This window comes from Pristiophorus japonicus, chromosome 2 (genome assembly GCF_044704955.1).
Source record: "Pristiophorus japonicus isolate sPriJap1 chromosome 2, sPriJap1.hap1, whole genome shotgun sequence".
In the NCBI taxonomy this organism is placed as follows: Eukaryota; Metazoa; Chordata; class Chondrichthyes; family Pristiophoridae; genus Pristiophorus; species Pristiophorus japonicus.
The window spans coordinates 100,781,799-100,796,651 of record NC_091978.1 but is presented as its reverse complement, the minus strand read 5'-3'; the positions used below and the strand labels follow the sequence as shown (position 1 = coordinate 100,796,651).

General features: G+C 46.6%; 1 protein-coding gene across 2 annotated transcripts in view; it reads right to left on the bottom strand.

Moving 5' to 3' along the window:
• The window catches only part of LOC139239876 (urea transporter 2-like), a 212,349-nt gene that overhangs the window by 52,056 nt on the left and 145,440 nt on the right, over nt 1-14,853 (bottom strand). For both annotated transcript variants that reach the window (XM_070868416.1, XM_070868417.1), the window contains exon 5: nt 424-616. In XM_070868416.1, the coding sequence (XP_070724517.1) occupies nt 424-616 (193 nt within the window). The remainder of the gene's footprint in view (nt 1-423; nt 617-14,853) is intronic.

Below are 14,853 nucleotides of genomic sequence, written 5' to 3'. Positions count from 1 at the left end.
AATGAAAGACTTGCATTTACATAGCGCATTTATATAGGAACTAGGTACATGATGCACCGCAAATTATGTTACAGCCTTTGTACAGTGTTTTCTGAGAGATAATGGTGTATTTAATCTACACATTTTGAGATGGGAGCTAAAAAAGTGAAGTACTGTAACTGATGCAATAGTACTTTGAAAAAGTTTTAGCCTCCGAGTAAAATATCAATATACTTCTGACATGGATTATAACTCTCACTTACTGCCTTTCAACAACTCAATCATAATAGAGACAAACAGGTGAAAATCTGAAATTATACCATGTAAACATATAAAAGGATTTTAAATTAATCAGTTTTGCGTATAATAGTATTTTGCTGCAAATATCTAATGCTGCTAAAGTGATTAATGATTACACAATGACATAGATAAGATTCTGCTTACCATTAGAACACTGAGATCTGGCCATGTGGTGTTTAATGGTGCAGTCATAGGTTGAATAAGAACTTGGGGAAAATGCTGGTTGTGGTGTCCTGTTGCGGCTATATACACCGACAGAGCAATATTAAAAGGCAGAGTGAAAACAGGCAGATCCCATCTTCCCAGCACAGGGGTCAAGGCACTTGAAAGCACAGGGCTGCAAAAAGAAATTATTTTCAGTGCACATATAAGCTGGCTACCAGGTTAATTTGTGAAATGAGGGATATGCCTTTTTAAAAGTTAGGAAACAAGATTTTTCATTCCTCTGAACAACCAACGCATTTAAACAGCATCTTTATTGGAGTAAAACGTCTCAAAGTGATTCACAGGAGTGTTGGCAAATGAAATTTGACATCGAGTCACATGAGGCGATATTAGGACAAATGATCAAAAGTTTGGTCAAAGAAGTAGGTCCTAAGGAGTATCTTAAAGAAGAGGGAAAGAGGTTTAGTAAAGGAATTTCAGAGCTTAGGGCCTGAGTTTCAGAGTTTAGGCAGCTGAAAGCACAGTGCCTGTTTTGTACGTAAACATTATAACTGTGTAAGACTTGCCACCAGAGGGCGCACCTGTTGGAGGCCCAAGGGTTACCTGCACACCTCACCTAAGCGAGTATAAAAGGTTGTCTGCCATGCTGCTTCAGCACTCTGGAGTTTTATTAAAGAGACTAAGGTCACATCAGTTTAAGCTTACAGTACTCAGTCTTGTGAAGTTATTCCAAACATAACAATTGGCGATGAGTAACAGATCACAAACTTTCACGTGGTTATGACTGCTGTTGGTATTCTTGAGCGATTTGTAGAGGGTGATGATTGGGAAGCCTTCATTGAATGTTTTGATCAGTATTTCGTGGCCAACAAGCTGGATGCGGACGATAAAGCGATCAAGCGCAGGGCGATTCTCCTCACCGTTTGTGGGTCTACAACATACCACCTCATCAAGCACCTGCCAGCACCGACGAAACCAACGGAAAAGACATATGCAGAGTTGTGTACGCTGGTTCGGAAACATCTCAAGTGAAGGAGAGCATCTTAATGGCCAGGTATCGCTTCTATACAAACTATCGCTCCGAGGGCCAGGACGTGGCGAGTTATGTCGCCAACCTCATCATCATCATAGGCAGTCCCTTGAACGAGGATGACTTGCTTCCATGAGTTCACAGGTATTTCAATGAAGGACCCGATGTTCCAGTCCTGAACTCTAGTTGAGAGGGTGGAAGATGCCGGTGCATTAATCTTTTTTTACGTGTGGTGACCGTTGCACATCAGCCACCACATGGGCTTGACAGAGCTAGGTCTTGGTCCAGTGGCAAGGATTAACCAAGATGACTGGAGACCTGCTCTGCTGCAAGGACCTAGTGCGTACACATATCGCAGTGTGGCTGGCCCGTGCTGCCCCTGGACCCTCAGCTCTTCTGGGCCCCGTACCCTCTTCTGTCGCACCTCCGCCACAATCTCTCGCCGCTCCTCCGCCATAAACATTCACTGCATCTCGCCACAAACACTTGCTGCTGATCCACCCTGGCCTTCGCACTCCTCTGTACCTGCCGATGTTCCTGCCTAAAACGCCTTTGAGGGAAATGCTGCGGAACTTCTTCGTGCTTGGATTCGGCCACGAGATCATTCTTCGCAAGCTGCTGTCTGCCGAATCCCCAGACCTAAACAAGGTCATCACGATAGCCCAGGCTTTCATGTCCACGAACGATAATACTAAACTGATATCTTCTCAGTATCGAAGCTCACTGGCAAGTACTGTGCATAAAATAACGCCGTTATCAGGCAGAACTGTACATGGCAGGGCCTATTTGTCTGCAGCTGCAAGACCTAGGATGAATCAGAATCCACTGTGGGGCGTGAATGCGAATCCATTAACACCATGTTGGCGCTGCGGGGGTAATCATAGAGCCCATCAATGTCAATTCAAGCACTATGTGTGCAAGGGCTGCGAGACAATGGGGCACCTCCAGTGAATGTGCAAACGTGCTGCGACTCATCACGTGGCAGAGTCGGCAGAAGATGGTCGATCCAAAGCGGATCATGAAGATTGAGTAAGAGAGGTAACTCAACCTGAGGCCGAGGAAGAAGTGTATGGGGTACACACCTTCACCACCAAGAGCCCTCCTATAGTGTTGAAAGTCAAAGTAAATCGCATTCCAGTTTCCATGGAGTTGGACACAGGGGCGAGTCAGTCAATTATGAGCCAGAAGGCTTTTGAGAAACTGGGGCAACAAGGCACAAAGGCCCAAACCGAGCCCGATTTATACAAAGCTGCGCACTTACACCAAAGAGCTCATACCAGTGCAGCAGTGAAGGTATCGTGCGATGCAGCTGTGCATGACTTATCACTATGGATTGTACCAGGTGATGGCCCAATGCTGTTCGGCAGAAGCTGGCTGGGAAAGATTCAATGGAATTGGGACGACATCAAACCACTATCTTCGGTGGATGATGCCTCGTGCGCTCAAGTACTGAGCAAATTCCGTCGCTATTTGAACCAGGCATCGGCAACTTCACAGGCGCCAAGGTACAGATCCATCTAGTCCCTGATGCATGGCCTGTTCATCACAAGGCTCAAGCGGTTCTATGTATGATGAGGGAGAAAGTCGAGATTGAACTGGACAGACTTCAACGAGAGGGAATCATATTGCCAGTTGAGTTCAACGAGTGGGCCAGCCCAATTTTTCCGGTCTTGAAAAACGATGGCACAGTCAGAATCTGCGGAGACTACAAGGTAACGATCAACTGGGTCTCGCTACAAGACCAGTATCCACTACCCAAGGTGGATGACCTGGTCACAACGTTAGCAGGGGGGAAGTCGTTCACCAAATTGGATCTAACCTCCGCTTACATGACACAGGAGCTGGCTGAATCTTAGAAAAGACTGACGTGCATCAGCACGCACAAAGGACTGTTTATATACCGCAGGAGCCCTTTTGGGATTCACTTGGCTGCTGCCATTTTCCAGAGGAACATGGAGAATCTGCTGAAATTGGTTCCGCGCACCGTTGTGTTTCAAGGCGACATCCTGATCACCGGTTGTGACACCACTGAACACCTGCACAACCTGGAAGAGGTTCTAAGTCGACTGGACAGAGTGGGTCTCAGGCTGAAATGCTCCAAGTGTGTTTTCCTGGTGCCAGAGGTTGAATTTTTGGGGAGAAAGATTGCGGCAGACGGCATCAGACCCACGGACTCAAAGACAGAGGCCATCAAGAACGCACCCAGACCACAAAATATGACGGAGCTGCATTCGTTCCTGGGACTCCTCAACTATTTTGGTAACTTTCTACCCAGGTTGAGCACTTTGCTGGAACCATTGCACATGTTGCTACGTAAGGGTGACGACTGGGTTTGGGGTAAATCTCAAGAGACAGCCTTTGAGAAGGCCAGAAACCTGCAATGTTCTAACAAGTTACTTGTATGACCCGTGTAAATGATTAGTGCTAGCTTGTGATGCATCTTTCTACGGGGTCAGGTGTGTGTTACATCAAACTAACTGCAACCGGTTGCATATGCGTCTAGAAGTCTATCTAAGACTGAAAGAGCCTACAGTATGGTCGAGAAAGAGGCATTAGCATGCATATACTGGATTAAGAAAATGCACCAATACCTATTTGGACTCCGGTTCGAATTTGAAACCGACCACAAACCGCTTATTTCGCTGTTTTCAGAAAGCAAAGGTATAAACACCAATGCTTCATCCCGCATCCAAACTAACATTGTCCGCTTATGACTATGTTATCCGCCACAGACCAGGCATGGAGAACTGTGCTGATGCCCTCAGTCGGCTACCATTGCCCAGGGTGGAAATGGCGCAACCCACAGACTTGCTTCTGGTCATGGATGTTTTTGAGAGCGAGGGATCACCTGTCACGGCTCGCCAGATCAGGACCTGGACTAGCCTGGACCCTGTGCTATCACTAGCAAAAAGTTGCATCCTCAATGGGAGCTGGTCGGCTGTTGCCGTGGAAATGCAAGATGAAATTAAGCCGTTTCACCGACGTAAAGATGAAATGTCCATCCAGTCGGATTGTCTCTTATGGGGTAATCGCGTGGTTTTGCCAAAAAAAGGCAGGGAAAAGTTTATGTGCGACCTACACAGTATCCATCAAGGCATTGTCACGATGAAGGCTATCGCCAGGTCGCACGTTTAGTGGCCCGGCATTGACTTGGATTTGGAGTCATGTGTACACCAATGTAACACTTGCTCACAGTTGAGCAATGCACCAAGGGAAGCTCCACTGACTCTGTGGTCATGGCGCTCCAAGCCGTGGTCCAGGATCCATGTAGATTTCACTGGCCCCCTTCGAGGAAAGATGTTCTTAGTAGTAGTGGACGCTTACTCTAAATGGATTGAACGTGCAATCATGTCATCCTGCACATCCACTGCCACCATTGAGAGCCTCCGGACCATTTTGGCCACCCATGGCTTGCCCGACGTCCTTGTCAGTGACAATGGACCATGTTTTACCAGCTCGGAATTCAACGAGTTTAAGACCCGCAATGGCATTAAGCATGTCAGGTCTGCCTCATTTAAGCCCGCATCTGGTCAAGCAGAATGGGCAGTCCAAACTATCAAGCAGAGCTTGAAATGTGTGACAGACGGCTCCCTGCAGACCCGTTTATCTCGGGTTCTGTTCAGCTACCGGACGCGACCCCACTCGCTTACCGAGGTTCCCCCTGCAGAATTGCTAATGAAGAGAGCACTCAAAACCAGGCTCTCCTTAGTCCACCTGGATCTTAATGATCACGTGGAAACCTGGTGTCACCGGCAAAACATGTACCACGATCGCGCGGCTGTATCGCATGACATTGATGTAAATGACCTTGTGTTTGTCCTTAATCATGGTCACAAATGGGTTGCTGGCACTGTCTTGGCCAAGGAGAGGAATGGAGTGTTTATTGTCAAACTATGTAATGGACAAACATGCAGAAAGTATTTGGATCAGACCAAACTGCGATTCACTGACAGCCAGGAACAACTTGAAGAGGACATCACCATCATCGATCCACCAACATACACCCACCAGCAATCGACCTTGCCGTCAATCAAGAGGATGTACCCACCATGCCCAACAGTCTGGTCAGACCAGCCGGGCTGCAGTGCAGCAATGGCCTGACCAACTCTCCCATGCCAGGGTTCGAACTCAGGCGTTCAACCAGGGAGCGAAGGGCCCCGGACCACCTCAACTTGTAAATAACGTGTATCAAAGACTTTGGGTGGGGGAGTGATGTTATGTATGTTAACATTATAACTGTGTAAGACTTGCCACCAGAGGCTGCACTTGTTGGAGGCCCAAGGATCACCTGCACACCTCTGCCATGCTGCTTCGGCACTCTGGAGTTTTATTCAAGAGACTAAGGTCACATCATTTTAAGCTTACAGTACTCAGTCATGTGGAGTCATTCTAAACATAACAGTGCCAATGGTGGGGCGATGGAAATACAGATGCGCAAGAGGCTAGAACTGGAAGAGTCCAAATATCTCAGAGCATTGTAGGGCTGGATGAGGTTACAGAGATAGGGAGAGGTGAGGTCATGGAGGATTTGAACATAAGGATGAGAATGCTAAATTGAGGAGTTGCCGTACTGGGAGCCAATGTAGGTCAGCGAGCACAGGGATAAAGGATGAATGGAACTTAGTGTGAGGTAGGACATGGGCAGCCAAGTTTTAGATGAGTTGAAGTTTATGGAAGGTGGACGATGGGAGGCTGACCAAGAGATCATTGGAATAGTTGAAGATAATAAAGGCATGGATGAGGGGCAGCATGTAGATGAAAAATAGGAGGCGACAAAGGATAGATCCTTGGGGTACTCCAGAGGTAACAACGCAATAAGCCATTGCAGGAGATTCTCTGGCTACAACTGGAATTGTATTAAAATATTAGTGCTACAAGTAACATTAATAATAAGGTGTCAACTGTCAGTGGTAGATAAAACATTGAAACCATAATTTTTTGTGAAGCAAATGAAACTCAAAGTAGTTTATGACTAAAACCTTAGCTGTGTTCTTAGGACTTCCCTCAGCCATGGCACTCATAGCTCGCAGGTTCAGTTAGTCAGACTAGAAAACATGAAAAATGAAATCTTTCGCCACCCTTCCCCCTACAGCCGCTCCCCCCCCACCGCCCCTTTTGCACAAAATGATCCTTCAACCAAGCATACACCCATTGATAGCCACCCAATGGGTCCTGTCATGTATTGACATTCATTACGAAACAACTGAAAGGGCGAGCTGGCGATCGGCACATAATAAAGGGCAAGATGGGGAAGTGCTGCAAATCAGTACATTTTATGTGCCCCAACAAAAAGGAATCTTGACAACATGAGGCCAAAATTGCCCAGTGCACCGTTTGGGGATGGTAACCTTCCAGACCCGGGACATTTACTGCCCGGGTCGGAAGTCCCGACCTGGGCGTACAATTGGGCTCTGCTCCCCTCAAATGAGCGGAGTGCTGTCTCTTCCTTATTGGAGGGGCGCTCCCAGGACGTCAGCACTACAACGCCCCTCCCGTTCAGTTAAAAGGGAGGGCTGCTGTGCACTCTGCAGGCTCTTTTGTGGCTGCCACTGGGCAATCAGGAATGTGCTCGATCAGGCTAGTGGCCTGATGGCATGATGGCAGCCCGGTCGAAGCGAGGGCCACCATTGCCGGGCTAACCGAAGAGTTGTCAGAAAAAATAAAATGGCGGCCTGGGGCGCACATGGCCTTCCCTTTAAGGGGCGCCCCATGCGGATCTCAGTGCCCCACGAAACTGGCGCTGACATCAGCCTGCGCCGGCCTCGCGGGGCAATTTCCCCTGCAGGCCGCAAAGGGGTTGGCACGCACGCCGATGATGTCATCACCGGGCATGTGCTGGCCCAGGGCTCTAAGCACAGGGCGTGCCGCTACGAGCAAATTGCCCCCAAAACCTCTGGGGCAATTTCGCCCGAGGCGCTTCTGCCACCTACCGACAAGACGAAAAGGTCATTGCGACCCGTAAGCACCTCCGAGCCCCCATAACTTTTTGCAAACACGCATGTGCATACCCTTGGTGAGTTACAATTGCGTTCTCTTACACTTCCTACCGCTTCTATGTGATTCAAAGGAACAGAGGTTTAGAAATTTGGATGTTTAGCACCGGCTGTTACTGCCCGATTTGGGGGATAAAATGACGGCCACCATACTTTTTTGCACTGCCGTTGTCTGCACTCGCCGAAAGTATTGTAAGTAGTTGAAGTGTGACGGCAATCGGTGAGTTGATGCCCGCTCATCCATTTTGGATATCGCTACTCCTCTTACCACCCTCTCCAAAGCACGCCCATGCATGCATCCGCTAAAAGCGATTCAGCAGCATTAACAACCATGAGGTCATTTCAACTGACAAATGTAAGACATAGCAGTGTTTATATTAAATTGCAAGCCTAGGTCTTGAGAGGTAATCCTTGCGATTCGTAGGTATAGCTTAATTGTTTTTTCGCTGGATTGCTATTTGAAACTGTCCTGGCTGAGATTGTAATATTGAATGGAACAAATGGGAAAATGCAGAATATTGCAGGTGATTACTTCTGATTAACTAGAAGAGTGAGCTTGAGGTTTGGACTACGATTCACCTATACATTTTCAGTGTTTCGATCTTTGAAATCTGATGTAGCAATTCAAATTATTTAAGTTATCAGATATGAGTACTCTGTCCTCAGCATGGAATAGTAAGAAGCCCTCAATTGCCAGACCCTACTAAGCCAGTGACTAACGTGACCTCAGCATATCAATGAACACTATCATGATTTCAAAAACTAGAAAGCGCTGGATTTGATCGTCCCTGTCCTACATTTTTTTCTTCCTGCTACATAAAAGTTTTAAGAAAGATTTAAAATAAAGAGCTTGGGTTAGTCTCTACTGCTTTAGAATGAGATGTGTGGGCAAAGTGATATGGGAGATCCTTGAAAGCAATACATGGGCCATCTTGGCTCAAAGTAAGAAAAAACGACCTATGGTCCTTTTCAACAACACGGAATGCTGCATGCCTTCTTCAGCGATGAGAGGGGTACTGACTTCCGATAATTAATTTGCCCTAGTGTACCTCCCCCTTCTCCTCCGATCCCATAAAACCCAAAGTCCGATCAAAGCACAGACTTCCCCGACGCAGTCAACAGACTCCCCACAATTTGTTGGTAATATTGAGTGCTAAGCGGGTGGTAAGTAATATTGTTGTAACAAGTATGGCAACTGTTCCGTACATGGCCTACGGGTTTGCTCGTTTCTTCCCCAATCTCATTCACTGCAAGCGGAACACAGACGCGACCTTCAGCCTCCTTCTGAGCTTAGTGCTGGAAAAAGTGTGTCACACCATACAATCTCCGCACCACTGATGTTAATTAGCAGGAAGCACCAAAATACCGATGCTGCCTGCGCTCCCAGGGCGGGCGGCCGTTAGCCTTGCTGGCGCCGTTACCGGCAGGTATACAGCGTACTGGAATTTCTAGGCCATAGGAACTATAGTAGAACCTCAAACCTGTTCCGCCATTCAATGAGAGCTTGGCTGGTCTGTATCTTAACTCCATCTATCTGGCATGGCTTTATATCCGTTTAAACTTTTCTCTAGCAAAAATCTATCGATCTCAGATTTAAAATTATTAACTGAGCTAGCATCAATTGGCTTTTGTGGGAGAGAGTTCCGCATTTCTATCACCTTTTGTGTGAAGAAGTGATTCCTAACTTCTCTACTGAATGGCCTGGCTCTGATTTTAAGGTTGTGTCCCTTTGTCCAAACCTCCCCAAACAGCGGAAAAGATTTCTCTTTATCTTCCTTATCAATTCCTTTCAAAATCCTCAAAACCACAAAATCAAATCAACCCTTAACCTTCTATATTCCAGGAAATACAAGCCTAGTTTTTGGAATCTCTCCTCATAGTCTAACCTTTGGAACCCTGGCAACATTCTCGTGAATCTGTCAATATATCTTTTCGAAGGTGTGGTACCCAGACTGTATACAGTACTCCGGATGTGGTTTAACCAGGGCTTTGTATCGCTGTAGCAAAACTTCCTCCCCTTTATATTCTAGCCCTCTTGATATAAAGGCTAACGTTCCATTAGCCTTTTTGATTATTGTTGTCCCTGACTACTACATTTTAGTGATCTGCTCCAGGAGGCAATCACACCCTTAAGGTTAAATAGTACTTTAGAGTTGGTCAATGGTCAGGAACAGGATGGTGTGACTGCGAATCAGGAAGGTATAGGGCCCCAGGGTGCAGGAGCCTCAGCCCTTGACCCTGTCCAACAGGTACGAGGTACTTGCTACCTGTATGGATGAGGAAAAGGACTGCAGGGAGAATGAGCAAACTGACCACGGCACCGTGATACAGGGGTGCCATCCAAGTGGGGGGAGAAGATAGGAATCTGGTAGTGGACAGTATAGTCAGGGGGATAAATACTGTTCTCTGCAGCTGTGACAGGGAGTTCCAGAGGCTGTGTTGCTTGCACAGTGCCAGGGTTAAGGATATCTCCTCGCGGCTGGAGAAGAACTTGGAGTGGGAGGGGGAGGATCCCGCTGCCGTGGTCCATGTAAGAACCAATGACATAGGTAGAACTAAGAGTGAGGTTCTGCTGAGGCAGTTTAAGGAGCTAGGGTCTAAATTAATAAGCAGAACCCCAAGGGTAATAATCTAGATTACTACCTGAGCCAGGCACAAATTGGCATAGGGTCAAACAGATCAGAGAGTTAAATACATGGCTCAAAGAGTGGTGTGGGAAGATGGGGTTTCAATTCATGGGGCACTGGCACCAGTACTGGGGAAAAGGTAGCTGTTCCTTCAAGACGGGTTCTACTTAAACTGGGATGGGACCAGCATCCTGGCAAATCAAATAACTAGGTCTGTAGATAGGGCTTTAAACTAAAAAATAGGGGTGGGGAGGGGTCAGGTGAGGGTAAATTTAGAAAGTTAAAGAGAAAGGTCAATGCAATAGAGCAGTGTAGCGAATACAAGCAGTGTAGAAAATAAGCAGAGTATGACAGGAAGGGAGAGAGAGTTTAGTGGTAGCGGTGCAGCAGAGAATAAAGTCAAAGCAGGGAAGAATGGTAAAAAAAAGTTAAATTAAAGGCTCTTTATCTGAATGCATGAAGCATTCGTAACACAATGGGCTAACTATTGGCATAAATAGAGATAAATTGGTTTGATCTAATAGCCATTACGGAGACGTGGTTACAAGGTGACCAAGGTTGAGAACAAAATGTTCCAAGGTACTTGACCTTTTGAAAAGACAGGCAAGATGGAAAAGTATGGCGGGGGTGGGGGGGTGGGGGTGGTGGGGGAGATAGCCCTGGTAATAAAGGATGACATAAGGACAGTAGAGAGAAAGGATCTTTGCTCGGAATATCAGGAAGTAGAATCAATATGTTGATAAGAAAATAACAAGGGACAGAAACACTGGTGGGAGGAGTATACAGGCCCCCTAACAGTAGCTATACCATTAGAAAGAAAATTAATCAAGAAATAGTAGGAGCTTGTAACAAAGGTAATGCAATAATTGTGGGGAACTTTAATCTTCATATAGACTGGACAAATCAAATTGGCAAAGGTAGCCTGGAGGATGAGTTCATGGAATGCATTCGGGACAGTTTCCTAGAACAACACATCATGGAATCAACCAGGGAACAGGCTATTTTAGATCTTGTTTTGTGTAATGAGATAGGGTTAACTAACAATCTCATAGTAAGGGATCCTCTGGGGCAGAGTGATCATAATATGACAGAATTTTACATTACGTTTGAGAGTGACTTGCCTAGGTCTGAAACTAGGGTCTTAAACTTAAATGAAGCCAATTACATAGGTATGAAGGGCGAGTTAGCTGAGGCAGATTGGATTAAAAGGATCAGTGCTAGGGCCTCAGCTATTTACAATCAATATTAATGACCTAGATAAAGGCACCGAGTGTAATCTATCCAAGTTTGCTGATGATGCAAAGCTAGGTCAGACAGTAAGATGTGAGAAGAATACAAAGGAGCCGAAATTGAACACCGCCCCAACCAGGTGCACCTACCGGTTTCGATGTGTTCTGGTCGCCCCATGCGTTGAGGCGGCCTAGTCGTCAAAATTCAGCAGGTATTTTTTCCCTGAGTGGGGCAGAATTGGAGGCGGAGCTGAGTGGCCATCAATAGTGGGGCTGAAGTGGGGGTGGGATGGAGTAGCCGACGCTGTCAGTCATCAGCACCGTGCTGGTGACATAATTGCGCTGGCGAGTCACAACGTCTCTCCCCTTCAGTTAAGCTGCTGCGAACTCTGCAGCCACTTCAGTGACAAACACTGGGCCATCAGGGAGGGTATCGGCCAGGCAAGTGGCCTGGCACCCAAGAGGGGGTGCCATACTGCGTGTTGGCAGCCCGGCCGAACCCGTAGTTATAATTTTTGGATGGCAGTCGTCCGACAAAAAAAAATAACATGCTGGCCATGGCAGTGTGCACTCCCCTTTAAGGGCGGCTGGGCTGCCATGCCACAGAGAGTGGGGGCACTGATCGGTGGCGGGGCAATGCTGGGAAATGGGAAATTTTAGCAAGGGGGTCCCCGCCAGTCGGTAAGGGGTCAGCGCGTGCATGCCATGGCGGGAAAGCGGGCGGTCCCGGACACGCTCCAAAACTGAGGAAGGGCAATTTCCAAAATGGTAGCCCCTTTGCGGAGAGTTGGCGGCAATTCCACGCTGCCCTGTGGCCGCCGCTTTCAGGCGGCCAGAGGCCTTATCGGAAGGGGCAATTATCGGCCCCAAAGATTCTGTAAAGGGATATAGATAGACTAAGGTGGCAGTAAGGTGGCAGATGGAGTATAATGTAGGGAAATGTGAGGTTATTCATTTTGGTAGGAAGAATAGAAAAACAGAATATTTTTTAAAAGGTAAGAAACTTTTAAATGTTGGTGTTCAGAGAGATACGGGTGTCCTTGTGCAAGAAACGCAGAAAGCTAGCAGGCAGGTACAACAAGCAATAAGGAAGGCAAATGGCATGTTGTCCTTTATTGCAAGGAGTCTGTAGTATAAGAGTAAGGGGGGGCTGAAATTCAGGCCCACCACAAACCTGGCGCACCTACTGTCTTTTTTGCGCCATTACCGCCGCTATGTTTGCGGAGGCCACTTGATCGATTTTCACATTTTTTTCCCCCCAAAATGGCGCCCGGCGGTAATGACTGGCGGGAATCGGGAGTGTGGGTGGATTGATTGGAATGGCATTACCATGGGCAAATTCATACTTCTGGCCATTTGATGCTAACGAGCCAGCTGCTCCCTGGTTTGCAGCTAGGCCCTGAGGAGGGAAGGAGTTGTGTTGAAGGATGGCTGGTGCTGCTGGACCAAGAAGGGCTACGTGGTTTTCTGACGCCGAGCTGGAGACTCTGATGCAGGGAGTCGAGGGAAGGAAGCGAGTCCTGTACCGTGGGGAGACCCACTCGCGAGGTGTTTACAAATGCCTGGGGGAGATTGCTGTGGAGGTCTCCGGGACCTCCATTCATAACTGCGCCGCCACACAGTGCAGAAAACAACTGAACAACATCATCCATCTGATGAAACTGTTCCACCAACTGCTGACCTTGCATCTGCGAGCCCCTCCTTCATTCTTCTCTTATTTCCCACCTGCACTGTATCGCACGGGGTAGCCTGGAGGAGGAATTCATAGAATGCATACGGGATTGTTTCTTAGAACAGTATGTTACAGAACCTACAAGGGAGCAAGCTATCTTAGATCTGGTCCTGTGTAATGAGACAGGAATAATAAACGATGTCCTAGTAAAAGATCCTCTTGGAATGAGTGATCACAGTATGGTTGAATTTGTAATACAGATTGAGGGTGAGGAAGTAGTGTCTCAAACGAGCGTACTATGCTTAAACAAAGGGGGCTACAGTGGGATGAGGGCAGAGTTAGCTAAAGTAGACTGGGAACACAGACTAAACGGTGGCACAATTGAGGAACAGTGGAGGACTTTTAAGGAGCTCTTTCATAGTTCTCAACAAAAATATATTCCAGTGAAAAAGAAGGGCGGTAAGAGAAGGGATAACCAGCCGTGGATAACCAAGGAAATAAAGGAGAGTATCAAATCAAAGACCAATGCGTATAAGGTGGCCAAGGTTAATGGGAAACTAGAAGATTGGGAAAATTTTAAACGACAGCAAAGAATAAGAAAGCAATAAAGAAGGGGAAGATAGATTACGAAAGTAAACTTGCGCAAAACATAAAAACAGATAGTAAAAGCTTTTACCGATATATAAAATGGAAGAGAGTGACTAAAGTAAATGTTGGTCCTTTAGAAGATGAGAAGGGGGATTTAATAATGGGAAATGTGGAAATGGCTGAGACTTTAAACAATTATTTTGCTTCGGTCTTCACAGTGGAAGACACAAAAACCATGCCAAAAATTGCTGGCCACGGGAATGTGGGAAGGGAGGACCTTGAGACAATCACTATCACTAGGGGGGTAGTGCTGGACAGGCTAATGGGACTCAAGGTAGACAAGTCCCCTGGTCCTGATGAAATGCATCCCAGGGTATTAAAAGAGATGGCGAAAGTTATAGCAGATGCATTTGTTATAATCTACCAAAATTCTCTGGACTCTGGGGAGGCACCAGTGGATTGGAAAGCAGCTAATGTAACGCCTCTGTTTAAAAAAGGGGCAGACAAAAGGCAGGTAACTATAGGCCGGTTAGTTTAACATCTGTAGTGTGGAAAATGCTTGAAGCTATCATTAAGGAAGAAATAGCGGGACATCTAGATAGGAATAGTGCAATCAAGCAGACGCAACATGGATTTATGAAGGGGAAATCATGTTTAACTAATTTACTGGAATTCTTTGAGGATATAACGAGCATGGTGGATAGAGGTGTACTGATGGATGTGGTGTATTTAGATTTCTAAAAGGCATTCGATAAGGTGCCACATAAAAGGTTACTGCAGAAGATAAAGGTACGCGGAGTCAGAGGAAATGTATTAGCATGGATCGAGAATTGGCTGGCTAACAGAAAGCAGAGAGTCGGGATAAATGGGTCCTTTTCGGGTTGGAAATCGGTGGTTAGTGGTGTGCCACAGGGATCGGTGCTGGGATCATAACTGTTTACAATATACATAGATGACCTGGAAGAGGGGACAGATTGTAGTGTAACAAAATTTGCAGATGACACAAAGATTAGTGGGAAAGCGGGTTGTGTAGAGGACACAGAGAGGCTGCAAAGAGATTTAAATAGGTTAAGCGAATGGGCTAAGGTTTGGCAGATGGAATACAATGTCGGAAAATGTGAGGTCATCCACCTTGGGAAAAAAAACAGTAAAAGGGAATATTATTTGAATGGGGAGAAATTACAACATGCTGCAGTGCAGAGGGACCTGGGGGTCCTTGTGCATGAATTCCAAAAAGTTAGTTTGCAGGTGCAGCAGGTAATCACGAAGG